The sequence below is a fragment of the Oryctolagus cuniculus genome, chromosome 13, assembly GCF_964237555.1.
Source record: "Oryctolagus cuniculus chromosome 13, mOryCun1.1, whole genome shotgun sequence".
NCBI lineage: Eukaryota > Metazoa > Chordata > Mammalia > Lagomorpha > Leporidae > Oryctolagus > Oryctolagus cuniculus.
Genome location: NC_091444.1, coordinates 28,314,478 through 28,338,060, shown reverse-complemented (window position 1 = coordinate 28,338,060; position 23,583 = coordinate 28,314,478). Strand labels below are relative to the sequence as shown.

The following is a 23,583-nucleotide window of genomic DNA, read 5'->3' as shown; positions in this document are numbered from 1 at the left end:
CTAATCTTTCAAGTATACATTGACACTCAGTGGATTTCTTTTATGGGGGACTGTGCATTAGTAATGTTTTATTTTCACATTAAAGCGCAAACATGGGGGAATATAAATGTACTGTGGTCACACACACACACACGTAGAGCTGTCCACACATACATAAGACAGGAGAGAGTTTCACCTGAGCTCAGACATGGCACCGGAGCACACGGGAGGTACTACCATGTCGAACATGTGCACTCCCCTTTCCCCACCTTTACTCAGCTGGTGCAATGGACCTTTTTATAATGACATTAACTTGTAAACAAAACTGGAACAATCTCCAAACATCCCTGGTTTTCACATTTAAAGCTGGACAAAGGAGCTCATGCCTCCAAATGGCAAGCCAACTGCCTTTTCTAGAGAAATGTAATTCCCAGGAAAAAATAAAAGGGCCCCTATATGGGGCCGATCAGATTCTAGAAAAAGTGAGAATTTTGAGCAGCCCCCTTCTAAAGACATTTACACTGGCCCTGTGTCAGGGCACAGTTCCAATGCTGCTTGCAAAGTCATCCAAAGTGCCACCTCATCCCCCCCTGGATGTGCAAACCACCATCCCCTGCTGAGAATTCATCTGGATGGCCACAGGCTTTTGGTGATTCCCCCCCAAATCTCCTGTACATATGCATGTAAGTGAGGCTTTGTTGGAGGAGAGCTTAGCCCTCACATTCACCTTGTACCTAATAAAACGTCATTATGCAGTCTTTTTGAATACTCTCCCCCCCTCCTCCCAAAGATAATCCCTCACATTTTATCAAATGGCATTACTGAGAGGGGGAATCTGGCTAGAGAACAGTTAGGCAGTGCAACTACCCACTCTAACTACTTGGTTTGGGAGCTGTTAGCCAAATGCTACAGAAACATAATCATACGCATTTATTAAAATAAACATTTCAAGAAGCGTCATTTCACTGGCCATTGGCAACAGAGCCTCAGCGAAAATCTATGCTGCTTGAATACAGCTTGTGATGTAGTCTGGTGTGCCACGGAGCCTGGAGGGATGAAGAGCAGGGGCAGCTATACCAGAAGTAGCCAGGGAAAGCTGGAAGCTCCGCCCAGCCCCAGGGACCCCACAGGAGGTGGGGAGCCAGGAGCAAAGAGAGGAGACCTTGTCTAGATGGTCAGAGGAGGGCCATGCACCCAGAGTAGCATCGCTGCCAGGGATTTGTCTGGGAACAATTCAGGGTGACTCCCCTGGAGGCCTTGTGCTGCCCCCACCTCACTCTTCTTGTCGTTCACCATGTGTGTTAATGGTGGTTACTGCCTTGTGTCCTATTTCATTCAGTTCTGGGGGTAGTAATCAGAGGATGTCCTGGAACATTTTTTCATAATTTTGTCATTTAACTTCTCACCTACTTTACATCTCCTTTCAATGATCTTATCTTAAGGTGTCTTTAGAGAAGGAGCTGTAGGTTCTTTTCTGAGCACCCCCCACAGTGCTTTGCAGAGTTATGTTGATAGCTTGTAACAAGGCTGGGCTGCCATTGGGATGCCTGCATCCCCTGTCAATGCTGGTTGAGTCCTGGCTACTCTGCTTCCATTCTAGGTTCCTGCTAATGTTGCCTGGGTGGCAGCAGATGAAGGCCCAAATACTTGGGTCTCTGCCACCCATGTAGGAGGCCCCAGATAGAGTTCCAGGCCCCTGGCTTTGGACTGCCCCAGCCCTGGCTGTTCTGGGCATTTGGAGAGTGAACCAGCGAATGAAAGATTTATCTTTCTCTCTTTCTCTTACCGTGTGTGTGTGTGTGTGTGTGTGTGTGACTTTGCCTTTCAAATGAAACCTTAAAAAGCAGCAATAAAAGAGAACAGAATTTAAAAAATTGGAATAGATCTCAGAAATCCTCATTTTATATAGATGAAGATGCAATCCTATAAGATGAAGAAATTGGGAGAGACTCACGTAAAATGTGTTTTTCTATCAAACCATGCTGTATCGCTTTGAATGCTTTTTCAGCATTTTGACTCATAGGAGGTATCCAAACCTTGAGAAGCTGTCATCAAGAAAAACCAGTGAGGAGCTAACAACTACAGAATATATGGGAATGGTAGAGAAGATCTCTAGGAGGGACTCTGGTTATGGGTTTAAGTCTGGGAAACAGATGGATTCTTTAGGAACAAATGAAATGGCTTGCTAACTTATTGCTTATTCTGAGGTGATACTCACACCATGGACTGAGGGTCTCCTTGAGACCCCCTGACACTGAAACCACAGAAGTTTTTGGTGGCTCCAGGGATGTAGTATTGGGCAATTTCTGATCTCTGAGATGATGACCACAAATTCCATCCACAGGTAGACATGTCACCCACCCAAAAAGGGACCCTCACCACTCTTAGAAAACTTTCTCCACACCCACTCATGAGAGTAGGGGGTCACTTTCTGATGCTTGCTTTTAGGAGGGGCATCTTAGAATTTGAGCTTAGGGGCAGGATGATGCCACCCCCCCCCCCGCTTTTTTTTTTTTTTTTGCACTTCTTCACACCTAATGGCTTTCCAATCACTAATAAACATCTGCAGAAAATCCCTCAGTGACAAGTAATCCCTTATCTAGGTTTCTTTTAATAGAACCCAGCAATCTGCAGAATGAACCCTAGAGTATGCATCTCCTCAGCATCAGGTGGCAACAGTCAATCAAGGCGCTGGAATGCAAGACAATGCAGGCTGCTGGGGGGGGGGGGGGGGGAGAAGGCCAAGCCTTTGGACATGCCACAGGGAAAAACAAAAGGCTTCCAAAGTCTCTGGCTCCAGCTCCGAGGCTATTGTGGGAGCTGCTGTGCTGAGCATTCTTCAGGAGAGGAGAGTGGAAACTTTGATAAAAAGGCATCCCAATATAGGAACCTTACCCCAAATGGTCTTGCCTTCATATTTGGAGGAGAATGTAATTGTGATGAGGTTCTTGAATACACTCATAAATTTGAAGGGGTCTGGCTATCAGCATCGACTGATTTCATGACAATTGTTTGGACTTGAGTCTCCTCCAAGCAAACGAGGGCCTTGCGAGCGTCCATGGAGTGGGGAAAACAGGAGGGTGCTACGAAGGCTGCTACACTGCATGCACACAGAGTGTGTTGGGTGGGTGTGTGTTTTGCTGTTCCTTTTTTTTTTTTTTTTTTATCAGAATGAGTGGCAAAGACACATTTTCCCCCTGTCTTCCTCCTCCTCTTCCCAGTTGCTTTACCTTCAAGGATGATTTGTTTTATTAAACTGACTGTCCCTAGCCTCTGCAGTACATAATAAAAGCCTGACATAGCAGGCTGCCGCCTTCTGTGTCCTGCAGATACTCATCATAAGTGTCAGGACATACCAAGGTTAGCGGTCACTGGAAGTGTGCTCGCTGGCCCAAACCTTGCCAAACGCTCTTGGCAGCTGAATGAATGTCACAGAGAATAGAAGGGGAATTACAAAGGTTAAAAAGAAGACAGCCTCTCCTATTTTCTGGAAACAGAGACGCTGATTTTTCACACCTCTGAAACATCCTGAAGCTCATTCAGCAGCCTCTTGCGGGGGACCTTAACCTTGCCCCTTGCACGGGTCTCCATGGACACCCCTCCATCCTCCAGCCCCTTTTAAAAATTGGTCCACTGGCCTCATTTCATCAGTGCAATGATCTTCACTGAAATGGTCTGGAAACAAACCAGGCATGGACCTCTCTCCCTAGCCCCTCCCCAACAAGCAGAGGCTCAAAGAGCCTATGGAGTTGATCAATAGATTACAGTCTTATCAAGAGAGATCATCTTTGCACTTCATCTTGGAAGCTAATTCCCACCTCCCCACCCCCCAAACTGACTTCAAGGAAGAAATGGAAAAGCACACATAGGTACAGGCAGGATTGGCTCAGGGATGGCCAAGTCAAATTCCCGCCTAGTATTTTGGTGGATTAATTTGTGTGTAGGTTTTCTTTCCTCCTCTCCTCCATTTTTTTTAATACTATAAAAGGGCAATAAAATGCTGACTGTAAGAAGACAATGTCAAGGAGAAAAGGGTACTGGTATTTTGGATACTCTTCACTGCTCGCCTTGGAGAGAGTTATTCTTGTCACAAACCCTTTTGTCTGCATCTGCTGACTGCTTGCCTGTAGCCAGCAGCATACTTTAACTGTTTTGTCACCTCCTAACATCACATGCATCAGCTGTTGGGCTTTTGTTACGGGTATTGTAGAACTAATCCGCTGTGGCTGTTCTACTGTGCAGTAAATAAAACAGAAACGGTCTTCTCAGACTATTCTGCATGAATATTTCAGATGGCTTTTACAACTCCGATTCACAAAATCAAATAAATAAATAACTCCCGCCACCCCCCCAGCCCATCCCCACACACAGAAACAAAACCCCTCAAACCAGCCCTCCAGGCCTCCGAGTCAACAGCATTGAAGGCGCTGACTTGAGTCTTCAAGCAATTGAAAGAACAGCGCGCTCTGAACTTCAGCACCATGGAATTTGTATTTATCAGGAGAGTTAAACACATCTCATGCTGAAAACTGGGTAAACAGCTCTGAAAATCTGGAGAGCTACTTATTCCCCTTTGTGCCTTAAAAAGACACACACACACACACACACACACACACACACATATGTGTAAGGCCATCAGAAATATATCGTTAGAGATGCCTTGTCAAACTGCTCTTATTGTTTCCATCTGCATTTTTTCCCTCTGACAGAGCCCAAAAGAACATGCTTGTGCACTGAGTTCATCCTAAGGACCTTTTCAAAATACTTCACCTGTACAGGAGCATAAAGAGAAAAATCAAGCTTTGCTGGGTTTTCCCAAACTGAATTTACATGGTGAACGCTCGTCTGCTATAGACCACATACTCATCGAAGAGCGCAAGGCCGTTCCTAGATGACTTCTGAGTGTCTCTGGAGAAAGTGTAAACAAGAAGGGGCATTGGTGTGTGTGTGCGCGCACACACACACACACACACACACCCCAGCCTAGGAGACGCATGGTGGAAGCACTTTCCCTAGCACTCATTCAGCCCAGTGCGCACACGATTCCTCTAAACAAACTCCCCTATCCCTGCTGTTTGTTAAGTAAATATTGATCAAGGAGAGACCTATCTCCTGACAGCAGTGGCACAAGCTGGGGACTTAGACTGCAGACAGAGGGGACTTAAATGGATAAACCCAGATGCTTTGGTAACTCCTCATAGAGATTATCAGATGAAAAGGCAAGAACAGATACGTCATGGCTGCTGCTTCCATGGTCTCATTCACCCTGAACTCTCCTGCCAGAGGCAGAAAGGAGGAATCATGGCGCTATGAAATACGGTCAGAAGATGCTGTTCCTAAGGGTCTCTCTCTGCAGCCATGCGTGCATTTATCCCGCGTGTACAGCCCAGCCGCTGACTGACTGACCCTTCAGCATGGGAGAACTGGTGCCGGATCCGACACACGGTGAACTGTGGGATTGTGTTCCAGTGCCTTCGCATGACAGGGGACAGAGCAAATGGGAACGCAGGCCTGACTGTGCTTCAGAGAGCGTTAAACACCCTCCAAACATCACGTGATGGTTTGAACCTTTAAAAAGGAGCCGTGATTCCTGGGAAGCATTTCGCTGGGGTGAGCGTGTACAAGTGTGTGCAGAGCAGCAGTCTGACAGCTGCTTTGAGGAGGCTCGCTTGCACAATTTTATTGGCTGAGTCAACAAGTTGAGAAAAGTCGATTTGTGCTTCCTAACTCTTATTTTGGTTGTTTCCTAATTATGAGTCATTTCCCAGTTTTCTTGCTCTGAATGGGTATGTGTGCTTCCCCTGGGAAGGCCAGTTTTAAAACCATCTTTAGAGATTAGGTTTTGGCTATTAAACACCGAGCACCCCAGTCAGAGAGCAAGGTGTTATATTTAGAGTTCCCACCACACGGCTAAGTGGCATTTGAATTTGTTAGGATGCTCTACCCTCGGTTTGGAAGACTGGCATTATCCAGGAGTACTGGCTGTGAAGCCGCTCCCAGATGCCTGCCAGGATGCATCCAGCGAGGCAGAGGAGGAATCTCCAGCCACAACTGGCGGGCTGAAGTCTCTCTCTTTCTCACTGATGCTCCAGGTGGCATTCAGTTTTCAGGGGCCTTATAGGATTGATCAGTCTAATAAATCCATGAGTTTGGAACCCTGAGAGTGGGCCCAATTCCTGGTTGAGTGCTTTGCCACTTAAATATGTGAAGAGTAAATGCTTGCAGGAAGTGGCTATAGTTCAAGGTTGTCTTTAAAAACAAAAAACTCTGCTTCCTTGGTCTATGCAAAGACACACACAGCAATAACAATCCATACCATTTTTTTTTTTAAAAAAACAAAGCTTCAAAAGAACAATGTTCTGTTGAGCAAAATTCAGTAGCATTCTGTAAACATTAATTTACGGAAATCAATAGACTCAGTGAACTAAAGCCATATTGCAAGATAAACTGGCCAGAGTGCCACTTTGTCAAATAGATTTTCGCTTTCTCGGCTAGATAAAGACAGTTTCAAAACGGGGCCAACGTGTTGCAACCAAGGTTTGAAAAGTATGTGGCCTTCGAACAGTGTGCCTGCTCCTACTACAAAGCTGGATAAACATACTTTAAAAATGATAAGATTGCTCTAGAATTGATTTGGTTCTCAAATTTTACATAGAGTAGATTTCTTGGTTGTCTCACAGAAAGAGTGAAATGAAATACTGTACATTCGTAAGAGAAAATGTACTCCGGAGGTAGGGGTTAAATCGTCTTGAGAGAGGGAAAGCTCTGGGAGCAGTTTCAGTTGATCTTGATTTTTAAAAAAATAAGGAAGAAAGAAATCGTTATTCATGCTGACCTGATGGGCATCAGGCCTTCTTGCCAAAATCCAAAAGCCAAACCCTCCAGGGAGTTTGGGATCAGGGGTCTCAGCTGGTGGAAGCTGCACACATTCTGTGCTGACCAGGCAATGTCATGGTAAAGCGTAGGGGTCAGGGAGAAACCAACCCAGGCGAGTCTAGGGAAGGCACTGGAGTGGTGATCCACCCACGAATCCCAGGTTTCTCTTGGGCCAAAACAGTAGCTGAGATAATAAGGAACAGTGGCAAAAGCAAGGCCCATCTCACGACCTTTATGGAGCCCGTCTCCCAAGTCAGACACCTTCACGCCCTCCCATGCCTCAGCCCTTGGAAATAAATGCTGGTAGAGTAGCAACCAGAAGTGACATGGTGGAAATGGCCCACTGGAAGAAATGTGATAGAAGACATGAACAGCACATGGAAACTGCCAGAGAGGGACAGTAGAACTCCATGAAAAAGGATCACCGGAAGTGGACTTTGGTCTGCAGCGTGGGAAGTGGGAGGCTGCTAGTGGCCAGACCTGTGGTGTGGACTTGCCTGGCAACAGCAGGAATAAGGAGCAAAAATGTACCCTGAGCCATCTTCTTTGTTTCTTTACCTGCATTTTTGAGTCTCTGTGTTTTAAGAGTATTTAGAAAACACAGAATTCACAACAAAATGCGTATACCTCTGGAATACATCATGTTAAAATAACACATAATTATCAACAGTGTGCTAGAGTGGTTTTAAATAATGTGAACTCTCAGGTAATAGGAAAGAATGTCTTAACATCCTCTGCTCTACCTTTAATAGATTGTAGCTTCATTTTAAGTTACATGAATATTCCATGGGCAATTCTGCTTATAGATAGCATGATAAATAAAATCATCTCTTCCATGGTTCCAGAGAAAGTAGCACTAGCTTGCCAGGAACAGAATGACAAATGTCCATGAGAGACTGTCAAAATTACTTTGCAGGGCTGAAATCTGACTCACTGAATATGCTGAAAGTGGCTGCTTTCTGGGCTCATGCATGGACGTCTTATATGTGTCCTATTTGTTGTAATGGAGTAAATTCTCATTCCTTTCCAAACTCTGCACATCTCAAGGAGTGCTTACAAATTTAAACAAATAAAATAAAACAAAAACATCAAAGAAAATGTCTCAAAAACTGAAACCTAACACCTCATTCTCCCCACTCCCAAAATACCACACACAAGCTCTGGGATATTAAAAACAATCAGAAGGGGCCAGCGCTGTGGCATAGCAGATAAAGCCACAGCCTACAGCACTGGCATCCCTTATAGGTGCTGGTTCAAGTCCTGGTTGCTCCACTTCCAATCTAGCTCCCTGCTAATGTACCTTGGAAAGCAGCAGAAGGCTCAAGTGCTTGGGCCCTGCACATACATGGAAGACCCAGAAGAAGCTCCTAGCTCCTGGCTTCAGACCAACCCAACAGCTGACTGTTGGTAGCTCTTTGGGGAGTGAACCAGCAGATGGAAGATTCTCTCTCTCTCTCTAACTCTGCCTTTCAAATAATAAATAAATCTTAAAAAAGAAAAACCACAACAACCAGAAACACCTGCTGGAGTTGTTATCTGTAGACTTTTCAGGTAAGAGCTGAACCAAGACAAGTCTGTCAAAAAATTGCAGCATTTTGGAACTTCAGAACTAGAAGAGATCTCAGAAAGTTTATGTTCCACAAAAGAAAGAAACAACCTTCAGCCAGACACTGGCAAACTCTGTCTGTAAGGAGCTAGATAATAAATACAGTTGGCCCTCTGTGTACATCAGTTCTGTCTCTCTGGATCCAACCATTGTAGTTCAAAAATATTTAGAAAAAAGTTGCATGTGCAATGAACATATACAAACTTGTTCTTCCTTGTCATGACTCCTTAAATGTGACAGTATAGCAACCATTTGAATGTGGTTTACTCTTTCTTTAGGTGCTATATGTAACCTAGAGATGATTTAATGTACACAGGAAGATGTCCATAGATTTACTCAAATGCTCTGCCGGGTTGTATAAGGGGCTTGAGTATCCCTGGATTTGGACATCCAAGGAGCATCTTCTGGGGCTATCTAGAGACAACTGGAATTTTAAAGGATTTGTGAGCCACATTCTCTCTCAACTGCATTATTCTTTTTTTTTTTAACTGTTTACAATTAGAAAACCATTCTTAGTCTGGGGCCATAAAAGCAGGTTGAGGGTGAGATCTGGGCTGTGGGTCATAGCCTAACAATTCTTGCTTCTGGCCAAACTTGAGGACTAGCAACTCTTCTAAATGTCCCAGCACCCTTACATTCTGCTTTAGTGCTGAGGCCTCTCTGGGCTGGTATACCAGTAGTTCCTGTGGGGCAGCTGGCATCAACTCACTGGAACTCACCCTGTGATGTCACTGTAATTCCTCAGGTGCAGTTAAGGCTGCTGATGTTTATGGGAAAAGAGTTAATGACCCACATGCAGAGACCATCAAGGACTGGGAAGACTTCAGAGATGCCCTGCTTTGATTAGGAACTTTTCCCAAGGGCTTTTCTGCCAGTCAGTATTTAAATGTGAGAACTGGAGGATTCTATCCTGGCTTCATGACCCATCTACCCAGTCAGCTCGGGACTTAGGTGGAAAAATAACACTATCACCATCCCATAGTCGTTCCATAGTGTCAACAGACTTCCAAGCAGCCCCACAAATTACGTGCCACACTGTCAGAGTTCAAGACAAGTGGACAGTCCTTGAGGTTTAACTTTATTCCAATTACTGGGCAAAGTGGTAAAATAAATGGGGTCAAGCTTGGTGCCATTCTTGGATGGGAGATTATCCAAAAGCAACATGGCATAAACACTCCAATATTGCCTGAAGAGGAAGCTGGGGCACAGATAATCCACAGTTACTCCTGTTTCGTTGGAGAATGCATTACGTGATTGTTTCCCTCAGTAGCTTTCCCTTCATAATTAAACTTCGCTTAGGCCAGTAGTAAATAAAGCAGGTCAGCATGCCTGCTATTCCTGGTGATGGAGCAACATAAGCAAGGGGCTGGGGAGAAGCTGCTAGGAAGTGGGGTTTGGGCAGGACAGTGAGAACAGTATGGCGATATGGATGATAATCCAACAGAGCGTCATACACCACCATACAGGCCATAGCTCAGGACACCCCAAATAACCTCCAGGTTGCTTTGGGAGGATCAAGGATGATCAGCCTCAATCTCATCCCTTGGTTTTGACTCCAAGATCTTTGTTCTGTCAAATAATATTTCCTATTTTAATGGAATTCTTTTGGTCCTTTCTCTATAATTATTCTTTACAAAACTAAGGATGGGCTGTACAGTCGTATTTGTGGGTTCAGCATCTGTGAATTCAATCAACTGCTGATCAAAAATACTAAAAACAAAACTGCAACTATATTGAACATATACACACTGGTTTTTTTCTTGTCAGTATTCCCTAAGCAATGCAGTATAATGCCTATTTACATAACATTTACATAGTATTAGGTCCCATAGAAATCTAGAGAATATTTAAAGCACTCGGGAAGATGTGCATATGTTATATGCAAATACAATGGCATTTTACGTAAGGGACATGAGCATCTTTGGGTTTGGGTATCTGTCAGGAGTCCTGGAACTTGTCCTCTGTGGATACCAAGGGCTCACTGGATTTTTGAGGCTACATAAGAGCTCATCAAGGAGTTTGAAACTCCCTCTATGAGAAAAGTCAATATTTTAGAAGGCCCAGCAATAGATTTTAGCATGAACTCACAGAGTCTTGGAAATCTGCTTGGCCCCTACCAACACCTAATGGGACTTGAGGGTGGGTCAAGGTGATAAGACTGAAGAGGCTGTCCATACTCGAGATGCTGGCCTTACTCAAAGGCAATTCCAGGAGTCTCCACGCAGATTATCTCACACACCTTCAAGTCACTGAGAATGACAAATCTCTGAAAACAGTTTTTAAATGAAAGGAAATGTAGGGGCCTGGAGGCCACACACTTCCATCTTCTGCCACCTCCTTCAGCACTAGCTCATCTCGCTGCCTTCAGCCCAACCTGTTCTTGGTAAATATATTACCATTTTTCAAAGAGTCACCTGGAGAACCAGCCAGACTCACACACAACAACAAAAGCAACAACAAATCCCAATGAAAAAGACTTTTATGATCAGAATCACCCTTGGGAATACTTAAAAGACAGTGTTGGGAACTTGGTTGGTCAAGCAAGGGGGGAAGGTAGCTATATCATCTGAAACAGCTACCTGGGTCCTAAAAGAGGGGAGATGTACATCTGATAGAGGTTAAACCATAATAAAAATGCTGATTGTTGAGGAGTGGCCCAGGTGGAAGGTGTGCCACCCTATATACAGGTATATAGGGTCTGTCTTAGTTGGGACAGATATGAACCACCTCCCAGAAAAACCCACAAACTTCCTCACTGGCCACCCCACCTAAGGCAACAAATAAAGTGAGCAGCAAGTAATAATGACTTGTGCCAATTCAGTCAATAAATTGTTTATGAATTTGAAAAATTAGTCTTTATAATCCCAGTAAGGGAGTTGCCATGTCTCCATGGGCACTGCTGAGATTTAGATCTGCAAAGAGGGCCCTGGGAGAAAGCTAAAATGGGCTCCCTGGAGAGTTCTACTGAGATAATTAAGCTGCAGCCCAGTCACCAGGGAAGAAGTGGCCCCATGTGGAAGCCGGCTGCATTCCCAGGGCCTCCAGACTCGTGGCTTCAAGCTGTGCATCGTGACCAGGACTCCAGAGACTTTAGAGAATGCAGTTGTCCTCTATTCTAGAATCACAGAATTTAAAAAACTAGAACAAAGCCCTGAGATGAATGTCACCACTTTTCAGGTGAGCGAAGTACAGCCCCACGAAGTACAAGTGGCCAGAGCCAGACGCTGTGGGCTCGGCCCCTTCCACTGCCCCCTGGCATCAGGTTGTTGGCTTCCTTCTCTGCAACAGATGACTCCACAGTCCCAGAGCTGTTGCAGGCTGGTGTTTCCTGATACAGTCAGACTTGGGGCAGGAGGAATCACTTTCTCTTTTTCAAACCAGCTTTACATTGAATCTGTGTCCCAATTCTGATGAGAGCTCCCTGCTGGCTTGTTTGTTTATCTTCCTACTGGGGCTCAGCAGGAAATGATGCAATAGTTGAGCTACTGATGATGTAGCAGCATTTACTCAGCTCTGCAAGTGAGTAAGTGAATGCTTATGCTTGGGTTGCATTTACACTGCACTAACGCACTCATGCAGATTCATTTAATTCCCATAAGGACTCTGTAAGGTAGGCCTGCTTATGTTGTCTGTTTTACAGGTGAGGAAACGGAGGGACAGAGGAGAGAAGACACTTGCCCAGGTTTTCCTGCTAGAGCTGGAATTCGATCCCAGGGCTCCCAAGTGTATGCTCCCAAATTCAATGCAAGAATTGACCAAAGACCAAGGACAGTGGCAAGACTCCTCAAAAGATTTACCTATTAAGATTTCAAGGTGATGCTTTTCTATAAAATAATACCTAAAGAAACATTTCCTTTCTTGCCTGAGAATACTATCAAATAAAGTAGAAACTAGAGCTTTCTTATCACAGATGTCATTCTTACAGACTCAGGTCCGAGATGAGGGCCTTATCCTCACGATGTCAAATACCCCAGTCCTCCATTTACACAAACACTGAAACATCTGGGCAGTAGGGTGGGTCTGCCCATTTCTTATTTGGCTGCTAGGTTCTCTAGACACGGATTTGCCAGAGCACTCCCCAGGAGTCTGATAAATTGGTCTCACAGGCTCATTCTAACCAATAAGAGCTACTGAGATGCTACTCAAGAAACCCAACTTTTGAAGATAAATTTCGCGGGTAGGCAAAACAGTCCCGTTGGGTGTGAGCATGAGGCACAATCACCACACTGAGGCCTGAGTGCCCACACCTGGAATTCTGCTCTGTGCTTTAGTGACTGTAACTGTCCACCCAAATAACACAGGGTGGAAAGCATGTTAACAGAAGGGCAGCGACAATGCGCAGGGGCAGCCCACTTACTGTATGAGATTAGGCTTTTAAAAAGGATTAGACCTCCTTAATCTGGAGAGATGAAGATTAAAAGGGAGTAATGATCAAAGTCTATAAAATCGGAAAGGAAATGGAGAATATGGCCAGCACCCTGTTGACAAAGCTCAGGATATTATAACAAAGGACATCCCTGTGGAGTTCCAAGGGAATCCTTTAAGAACCACAAAAAGTAGATGCTATTTTTCCCAGCAGGCAACAAATAATTATCTTGAGGAGTGGCATATTCTCAGAATGAGGTTAAGTTTTTAAAAGGTTTAAACAAACCTATGGGTGATAAAACCATAATGATCTAATACAAGGAAGTTGGAACACTCTGAGTCGTTCAAAAAAAGATTCAATCAGGGACATATATGAGCCTCTCGGTCACGCTCCCTGCCCACGGACCTGCCCACCTCTCTCCTACCCTCCTCACTGGGCTGCTGCTCAAATTCAGAACAGGGCTCATGCTTATTCCTGGGCCCATCTTTGGTGAGTAGTTGGAAATCTCAGGCAAGTCATTCCCAGGAGGGAGTTTCTGTCGTTCTTAACAGGGCAATGATCTGACCATGATTCCTATACAAATATGAAATATTCCTTTAACCAGACCTCAAAACTAAAGCTATGTTCTACTCAAAGACAGAGACATTTAAAACACCTTATGCTATTGTGATTAGGGGCTAAAAACTAGTTCAGTTCTCTACTGGAGAAGCTGCTTGTAACATGCTAACACAGATCAATTAATTCATGTCAAAGGGAAAATTTAAACATACCAAGATACTAGGCTCTAAAACTGAACTGCAGTTAATGTAAAAACCAGTACACCTTCACAAATGCTGGGACTCTGTTTTAAATATACAGAATAAAAACTTTAGTGAGAGAAGTGTTTCGTTGAGTTCCCAAACAGCCAAGAGTTAATCACCTTAAGTATCTAATAACAGCTCATTGTTTCTGGGGAGAGCAGGCCTGCGGTAGGTGAGGGCATTTTGGTAGAGGGTGCAGTGAGATGCAGGTTACATTCAGAGAGACGGAACCTTGAATGCTGGCAGTGTTCACGTGTACAGCAAGTCATGAAGAGTATTTTGTGCACCCACGGCTCACACTGTTTTCTGAAAACTGGTAAAATGTGGCAATGGGCAGGAGCAAATAAAAAAGCCAAGGCAAGAGGGTGCGGGGCTAGGAGGCGGGAATGGAGAGAGGCCTACGGGTAACACGCCGTATCTAATAACCCCTAATTCCAACCCTGCCTCCCATTATAAAGTGGAAGCCACCATTAGGGGGCTGTTCCAACTGCGAGTTTGAAAACGTTCGGTCCTTACAGTTGGGAGCTATTCAAAGTCACAATTCACGTGGGGAATGAGAAAGTAGGAGAGGTGCTAAGGGGTGGGGATGGGTTCACAGGTGAAGAGTCACCTTGTGCTCGCTGTGGACTTCGGTGCGATTTGGGCCAGGAAACGGGGACATCTGCAGTGCAGAAGTTGAGGAAAATGGGGAAGAACCGGGAAGATGAATACATGATCATCAGCTACACAAAAGAACGGAGCAAAAAGAAGCCTGGATTTGGGCACTCGTGTCTGGCAAGGAGGCCGGCAGCAGGGCTAATGAAGCATTTGCGGTGTGGGACGTTTGCCAGCGCAACAAAGAAGATGTGCTCGGGCTCTGCAGATGTGCCAGGGCCCCCAGAGCAAAATAATGACATAATCACCATCAGTGTCACAGACCAGACTGTACACAAGGTGACAGGGGAGGGGAGGCCTGTAAGACACACACAGGGAGGACTCGCCATGGCCCACGATGGCTGCGGCCTGGAGGCCTGCGAGGCAAGGCAAGACCACCTCCCTCCAGAGCTGGCTCTGAATTTTAAATCCCAGGGTCAGGCAAGCACCCGTCTTTGGTGGGTGTTTGCCAACCAATCCCAGCTACTCCTCATCAGTAGAAATCTGCAAAGCTCAGGAGACACTGGACTGAGCGAAGGAGGCTGAATGAAGAAAGAGGAGCAAAAGGAGATGGAGCAGCAGAGTTGTGAGTCGAAGTCCCCCTGTTTTCTGCTGGAAGTGCCCCAACTTCCATGAACCTGACCTTAGCCAACAACCTCAGGTTTAGATATTATCACGGATGTCAACACTGCATCCTGTAAAGAACATGCTAGAAATATTTGGGGGACCAGTTTTGGGGACACAGAAGAGCAATACGTGGGCCATCTCAGAGTGAGCACAAAAGCACCATTAAGGCATGGGAAAGCCAGCCCTGCTCATCTGAAACAAGGTCTCTCAGCAGGCCCTGTCACCTGCCAGGCTCTCGCTCTGTAAGGTGGGTGTGTTAGTACAGCTGTCTGGCTTGTAAGTGACTTTTGTCAGTTTGAAAGTGAAAGTCTGTTTGAGGAGCTGAAAGAACAATAGCTCGGAGCCGGGAAGAAGAGCTTGTAGCACAAAGGACTTGGCCACACTAGTGTCCTTTTCATTGCTTCTCATGAAAGATTCATAAGAATAACTTGAATTTTTTATGACCCCTTTTTGGTATGACTATATTAGTTGTGTCAACTTCCACATTCAGGTTCTCTTTAAATACCAAAAGGTCTGTTGTGAAATTGTTTTCAAACAGCCATGGGGAATGGAGTCGGTCGCGGGCCGGCCTGGAGCCAGCCTGTGGGCCTCTTCCTCCCAAACAAATTGCTGTGGGGGGCAGAGATTTCTTTTCAGTGTGGTCGCCTTCAGCCTGGAGGTTGTCGGGAACACGACAGCGTACCCACTTTAAGCCTGACTCATCTGCTAGTTCAACTGCTCTCCATGCCTTCGCCCTACTTGCCAGGAACAGTGGTATAATGATCTTTAATGGACACTGCTCCGCTGCCTGCTTCTGAAGTAGCTGTCTCCACACTGCATCTTTATTTTGTGTCTCAACCCAAAATGAAGTGGGCAGGGACAGACCGGTTTTGTTTTATGTCACATTACCAAATAGCACCAAAGACGGACATATGGCATCCCTGAAGGTAAAACCATGTTTTAAAAACTAGAATCTTCCACTTTCAAGAATTAAAGTCTGACGCTTCACCAAAAATGATGTTTGCAAAAATATTTATCGTTGCAAATTGATATCCCTGTCTTTAAGGAGCAATGAGTGCATGATCATTCAAATTTCTGCCTTATGACTGACAGAAAATAAAAAATAAAGTTAAATCATATCCCAGAGTGCAGGGGAGTCAGGAGCAGGGAATGAGGAGACCTGATTTAAAACATTGTCTCCCACGTGGAAAGGGATGGTCAACTTTGAGGCAGCTTTGGTTTGCTAAATGAGTTTGTTTCATCTGGATGAAATAAACAGGCCGGCTTTCAAAAGGTTGTTAGAACTTCAGACATTTAATCCAGGATGGGCTGAACAACACAATGATCGCATCCCACCAGCGGCAGCCACAGCTACGGCCACCACCAGTGGCTCTCTGAAGAGAACTTGCTCCTCTCCCCTATTGCTAACCCTTTGTGGGGCAAAGAAAAGGCGCCGAGGCAAGGAGAACTGAATGTCAGACAATAGACATCCTCCACACCCTGTTCCTGAACTTTCCTCATCTCTGAAGGACAATTAATTATGAAGGCCTTAGGGGGAGGTGGAAGGAAGGGAAAACCCACCACTGCCCCAGCACCCCCGCCGCCACCTCTGTGTTTGCTAAATGCTTTGCTAGCTGGGGTACAGCCACTGAGCGAGCCAATAGCCCATGTGAGTGAGTGTGTGTGTGTGTGTGTGTGTGTGTGGTGGGGGGGGGGGGGAAGGATGAGGGAGGAAAGCAAAAGATTTTTTTTGTGTGTGCGCCTGCCCTTGTATAATTCTATTCTCACTGTGAACTCATCCATACACAAAACACAAGGACAATTTTTTTTTTTAAAGAGAGAAAAGCCACAGGGTAGGTTACAGTCAGAAACGGGCTCTCAGTGGTGTGTTAAAAAGGATGGTCTTTTCACCAAATCATTTCACAGAGGCAAAACAGACAAACACAAAGAGTTGAGACTTTTTCTCCTACATTAAATGGAGTAACTGATAAGGTCAGACATATGATACCTAAAGACATGAATCTGTGAACTCTTGAAGTCAAAGGGCCCCTCTGTGCCGAGGAACAATCTTTCAAAGGAAACAGATCATAGAACTCCACTGAATCCCCTTTAAACTTTATGAAGCAGGAGGAGAAAAAGCTCTAAGTAGGGAAGCTTGACAGAAGAGCCTTGAACTATTTTCTGAAGGAAAGATGAGACCCTCCCTAGGCTGCCACAAAACATCTTTTTTTTTTTTCTAAAGGCTCCTCTGAACTTTGATATGTGCCAAGACACTGCTATTGAAAGCTGTATAATTATGTGCTATAGCCACTGTCGAAAATGCTTTGTTCACCCCAACAAAGGACAATAAGCAAAGTAAAGCGACATTACACTGTATCTTTTTCTTTAAGAATGTTGAGAAAGGTCATGGAATGCTATAACTAATAAAGCTGTTGAGTAAGGAGGTTTTAAAGTTGATCTTACTGTGCTTGAATGTAACCCAATGACAAAAAAGACGCAGGGAGCTAAAAATGCGATGACATTACCAAATAGATGATAAATCAATGGGCCCGCTTCATTATACTGATGAACACCTTGAATCCCAAAAGGACAGCAGCGCGGCATGGAAGCCTCCCGTGTGCCCAGGAGGCCACGTCCACCCCGCCCCCAGCCCTTCCACCCCTCCTCCTGGCTGGAGCCTTCACTGCTCTCTCTTTCCATTGCAGGCACTCGTTCTGGAGAAGGAACACGTTCCCAGCCAGCCATGTGTGTACATATATTTAGAGAACATTCATTTAGTCTCTTAAAAGATCAATTTGGCTTGTCAATGGCAGGACTGGCACGGGAAGAAATGGTAAGGGTTTCTTTGCTTCCTCGCCACCCACCAAGAGTGTGTTATGCGATCATTGAAACGGCTCAGCAGCTCCGAGGCCAAAAGACGGCAACAGCAGTAAAAGGCTTTCCCTCACGTGCCAGTTTTCCAAACGATCACTCATATTTAAGTATCTATTTGGAGCAGAGGGAAGCGCTTCCTAAATCCACCTGTCCTCATTTTTCTTTAAAGAGATGACAATGCGAAGGAAAGACTTCCAAATGCATTAAATCTTCTTAAACATGGGTTTTGCAGAAAGTGGGAATGGGCTTGGGAATTGGGGCAAGCATGGAAGTTGAGAATTTATTCAGAAAGGGTGCCTGTGTTTGTAGAGGGGGTGGATGTTTCTATTTTGTGTTTCCAAGAGGAAAGTGAGGAGCCCCATAAAGAGGGCTGCGGAAGCACCCTTGGCTGTCCAAGGTTACCTGGCAAATGTCAAACCTACAGGCTCCACGATGGAGCTGCTTCCCCAGGGGGATGCTGTTCCCACCAGCACCTTGGAGAATGGGGTTTGCAAGCCCATTAAGAAATGACTCAAGTTCCTCATTCTGTGTATTTCTAAGCCTTCCATCCCCAAACCTGGGTCTTTTGTGAGGGGAGGTTACTCACTCTTGCTGGGAGCTTGGATTCCACCTATGGGGTAAATGACCAGCACTGAGGGGCCTATGAGAGTTGCCAGGCCACAGGGCCAGGGAGAGGGGAAGCTAACTCCTGGTGCCCCAGAATAGGAAAGGGTACTCAGTGCACCCTGACGCAGGTGTCTGTCACATTCACTTCTCAGCTGACACACAGGCCAACCCCCGAAGCTCAAGCTTGAGATCATGTGGCCTTTCTCAGCTGCACCATATGAAGTGGCCAGCTTGGGTCATGCCGGCAAACCTAGGGTGCTGTGTCTTTTGCCCTTTAGCAGTGCAAATAATCTTTGTGCGTGACCCAAGTCAACTGCCTCCGTTGAGTTCTTTGCAAAGCAGGTGAACTAACCTTGGAAAGCCATCATGACTATAACCTTCCTTCCCTGCTACTGTTGTGAGGGAAGAAAAAAAAAACCGCAATAAAACCCAACTCTAAGGGCCCTAAAGTCAGAAATATCAGTATGATTTAAAAACTGGGAAGGAGTCCCAAACCTCCTTCCCCTCCCCATAAAATTTTTTTGTTGGAAGCTCTTCAAAGTGAAGTGAGAATGAAGCATGGCAATATGTACCATAACACCTGGAAAGACAAATTTATTGTTGCCAATCTCATTAAATGTGAGAAGCAGGAGTGAAAGATGCAGCCCATAACCGAACACCCCTCTCTGCACACCTTTGCAACCTCACATTCAGAAGCGAGACGCCCCACCCAGTGTGATGCACTTGAGCGCTAACCAAAAGTGGAGTTCTCCTTTTTTTATTTTTTACCCCCTTCAGTGTCTTCCTCTACATCCGCTGGGTCTTCTCAAACTTTCACCACCCTAAGTCTGGATGCAGTGCCAAGAATCTTGGCAATTGTGCAAACTGATACAAAAGACAGAACCAGCTCTTCTGCCACTTAGACGGTCCTGACGCATACAGGGCAGGAAACTAGGGTCTAGAAGAGGCGAGAGATGCACGCCACTCCCACTTTCCCAGTGATAAGCCCTCCCCATCTGCTCTGTTTTCCTGTGGGCCAGGGGTCAGCAACCTCCCAGCCTTGAGAGGCATCAGCAGCAGGATCTGGACGGGGGTGGTGCTATGTATGACAGAAGTGCCACCGGCAAGCTTGTAACAGAGGCAGAGGTGGAGCAGAAAGCTAAATAGAGACAAGGAGTAGAGACGAGAAAGGAGGAAGGAAAAAGTTACAGTGAAGGAGGGAATGCAGGCACCATCCTTCAAGCCCATTCTCTCTCCCCGGCTCTGCTGGCCCGTGCCCACTTAAGAATTGCTTTACAACCAGCAAAGCTTTAGGCGAACTGAAATATTCCCTGTGACTCTCTGGGTATCTGCGGTTATTATTACTGTCTGCATTAAATAAGATAGTATTGGCAAAGCACTTAGAAGAGTGCCCTGAACCTTAGGAAACAGTTCATCAATGTTAGCTATTTTATTATTCCTACAAACGACTGATGGAGAAGTTTTAAAAATGCAATCAATACATTTCATTACGTGACCAGCTAATACTCAGGTGGACTGGCATATTCCTTTGCAGTGACTGCATCTCTGGGCACCAGGTCGTCATCACTGCCGAGCCTCTCTACCATGCTCCATCTGTGTTTGAAAATTAGAAAAAGGAACATGGTGTACAGTCTTCCAGTTGGCCATCCTCTTCACTCGCTCAGACTGAAACTACAGGTTTGTGGGAGTTCATCTGGAGGGGAGAGACTGAGATAAAAAAGTAAAGCAGGACACACACCCTCAGCTGAGGTATTCAGCTCGAGGTGCCGGCTGCCTCTACTTTTGGCTCGCCGCCATTGCCCATGCTGGTAAAGCTACAGTGATAAGAGCAGTGGCTTTTTAAGCATCTCACTTAAGCAGTGACCTCCATGCACAAAGGCTCGGAAAAGGAGGGATCACCTTATCTAAAGCTTTTGTTACTAAATGTGCCAAAGTGAGAGGCTACAGTAAAAACTGTTTAGTGATATTAGGATCATATATGGTGTGCGTCTGTGTATCGTGCGTGAGCTTGGGAGTGGGGGAGCAGGGTACAGTCTGTGTTCCTGCTTCTTGTTTCCCATGTTTTCAGAAAGAGCCTAATCTTTGGTGAAGGAGGAATTAGACCCAGAATAGTCCAATAACTTGTCCCAAGTCACATGAGAAGTGACAAAATCCCTGCCCAGGCCCCATACTCCTTGCAGTGTGGCAATCTTAAAATAGACCCTGCAGATAAAGGAGAGGTGGCCTGGCTGGGAGTGGGTATGATTCACAAAGAAGGAAATATCAGATATTAATCATATTAAAGGAGGATTTAGATTATGCTAAAAGGAGCAGCCTGTTGGGGACCTCTTGATGCCAGCGTCCCTTGTTTGTGTCATTTTGGCCCTTGGGCTATGAGTAGGGGATTACATTCCAACTAGGTAAGGCTTAAACAAGCCTGCCAATCCTAATGTGCACTTTAAGGATTTGTTCGAATTATACGACAGAAATGCAGGAATCACCTCGTGACTCTTGGACAATTCTTTTATGAAGCTAGATGTAAGGTGCCATGTGAATATTTATATTATAACATAACATAAATGATTCACCAGCATACAGTAGAAGTTTCTTAGTTTAAGGTTTAGAGCCGCAGACTTATCAGAAGGGTGGCACGGGGAAGAGAAGAGATGAAGCCCTCCCCAAGATTTCTTTAAAATGTTTAGCCAAAACCATTTCTTCAGCTTTGGAAGAAATGTGCCAGTGTTTTGTCAATGCAGTAAACTGCTGTGCTGTTACAACCAAGCCTTTAAAAACAGAGATTTAAAAATAGTATTCACAAAGAATCTCTCCCTTACATGCCTGGCAAGAAACAGTGATATAGGTTTTGGGTAGCAAAGATAATTGATAGCTTGTGATACAATAAGGCAAACTTTCCAGGAAAAAAGGTGACTTCTCCAAGGCTAAGCTTCCACATTGGGTCTTTATAAGCCTCAGTAAGTGATGGGCACAGCGCAGGGCAGTGTGGAGGAAGGCCTAGAAGGAATGATTCAACAGGGAGAAGACAAGGGATCAGGTCCCTTTGTTGAGAACGCTAGAACCAGGTGCCTCTCCTTCAAAAATGAGAACTTCCTGGGCATTTTTGGATGCCTCCCTAGACAAGGAAAGCAAGAGTTTTACCACAAGGTCTCTGCAACAAGCAGAGGTGTGAGAAAAGAGTTCTGCCTTTTAGGGTGGCACGGCAACTCGCCAAGATCCTACAAGAAGTGGACTCTGTCTGGCCATAGCCAGTCTATTCTACACAGTAGGGGCTCGGCCTGCAGAACGCTCGTCACATTCCCACCTCCCACTATTGTTGCTCACCCTGCAAGGCTCAGCAAAATGCCTTTGTGAGCACTGGGAGATTTGCTGGTGTTGTCTCATGAAGAGTCATCATCACGTGGTGATGAACACTGTTTGCTGAGGCACCACATTAGCCTAAAAAGAAATGCCTTACTCATAGCCACACATCTTTCATTGTGCCTGGATACGGCTTTCTGGGACTTGTCCACATTGCTTGTGTCTATCTAGAATATGCATGTTGTAGATATACACAAGTGTATATAAGGGTGAATGAACAAAGAGTAACACACTTTTCTGAAGGTACACATGTGCATAATCAACACAAGTCTCTCCTCCAAAAACAGAAACATGATCTCTTAAGAGGTATGCCTAGTCAATTCCCATATCATTTCCTCCATAAAGGAAATAAATGTTGACTCAAGTTCAAAGCCATGGAATCATTCCCCCATCAACATTGCTTGACTTAATGAAATCAGCAGTTGTAAGTACCATTGTATATAGCATGTATCAGCTCAACTTATATCCGAGAACTTAAATATGAAAAAGCCTATTTGGGCAGCAACCTCTTCCCTGGAGAATAAATTACTCTGAATTTGTTCCTTGTTGCTATATTCCTTGGATTCTCCAATTCCCTTTTCTGTGGCCAAGTGGGTCTGCCCTACAAGCAAGCTAAAGAGCCAGGGATTGGAAAGAGAATGGCAGTGGTCAGCTCCCATGATTCAGATGGGAACCAGGAAAGCACCTCCTTGCTGTTCTACCTGTTACTCTTCTGGGGCATGCCTATGGGAGAAACCATCACTGAAACAGATTTGGGGACATTTTTAAAGAAAATAGTTTTTAAAAAAAGGACAAGGGAGATGACCAAAAAAATGAAGATTAGTTCCTACCTCAAAGTCATTTGCTTTATTGTAGTGCATGTTCAGAGCCCTGTACAGCTCACAGTCTCTGGTTATAGACAGCTCTTCAGTACTGGTGACCCCATCGTTGATGGCTTGACGTGCGTACTTCTCCATCTGAATGTAGTAAAACTCACGGAAATTGCTAAACCACTTGATGAGCTGAGAGGTAATGCATCTGTTGAACTGTTAAATTTAAATGTTGAAAAGAATAAGAACATTGCCATTGTCTTCAATTTTCAAAAGTATCTGAAGCATTTAAAAAGTTCCCCTCCCCGTTTTATGTGGAAAGGTCTATATTTGTTGCCACCAACATGGTGGCAAGAGAGGTGTGAGGAATGATACAGGATATTATAAAACCTATCATTAATGGAAGTACATCACAACCCTTCACGTTTCAAAGGAAAAATTCACTTTCTAAATCGGATTTTCCTTATGCTGAATATCTTTTTCAAAAACAAAATCAGAAAACATTGTTCATTTTTCAGTAGAACAAATTGCATTTGTACACTTCTTAGGGAACTTCATTCCAACCACAGAATCCGGAAAAGTACCAGAGATGATGAACCACATGACTTCACCACTTGGCTGAATGAGGACTCCCAACCGCCATTACGGCCTCCTCCAATGCAGGAAAATGGCTTTCGGACAAAATGAGAGGAATCTGGTAATTGCTTATTTTTTGGTAATGGTCTCCCTGATGCCCATCCAGCTAGGTTACCACTTCATAGCCACCCATGGTATTACGTGCTGGTGTGGTCTGGTCAGCCCCAGTACCTGTTCTGCTCCCTCCAGTCAGCACTGTATGAGACCCACGCCTCCTTCCCTCAGCATCTATGCCGCCGGGGAGGTGTGGCTAAGACACAGAACACAGATGGCACAGACAAAACCTCTATTACATGTTTTAAAGTGGCAAGTAACTGTGACATGATTAGGCTTTAAGATTATTCACCAAGGTTTCCCAGCGACCTTTGAACTGAAGATGTCTTCCTGAACGCACTGCAAACGATACCAACCTTATTGGCAGTCTCCTGTTCACAGAAA

General features: G+C 45.0%; 1 protein-coding gene across 17 annotated transcripts in view; it reads right to left on the bottom strand.

Annotated features, from left to right (window-relative positions):
* Positions 1–23,583, bottom strand: part of PROX1 (prospero homeobox 1) — a 51,985-nt gene that overhangs the window by 6,675 nt on the left and 21,727 nt on the right. For 12 of the 17 annotated variants that reach the window (XM_070055303.1, XM_070055307.1, XM_070055310.1 and 9 more), the window contains one exon: positions 22,531–22,725. The exons of the other annotated variants lie outside the window; for them this stretch is intronic. In XM_070055303.1, coding sequence (XP_069911404.1) covers positions 22,531–22,725 — 195 coding nt within the window. The remainder of the gene's footprint in view (positions 1–22,530; positions 22,726–23,583) is intronic. 17 annotated transcript variants of the gene reach the window in all.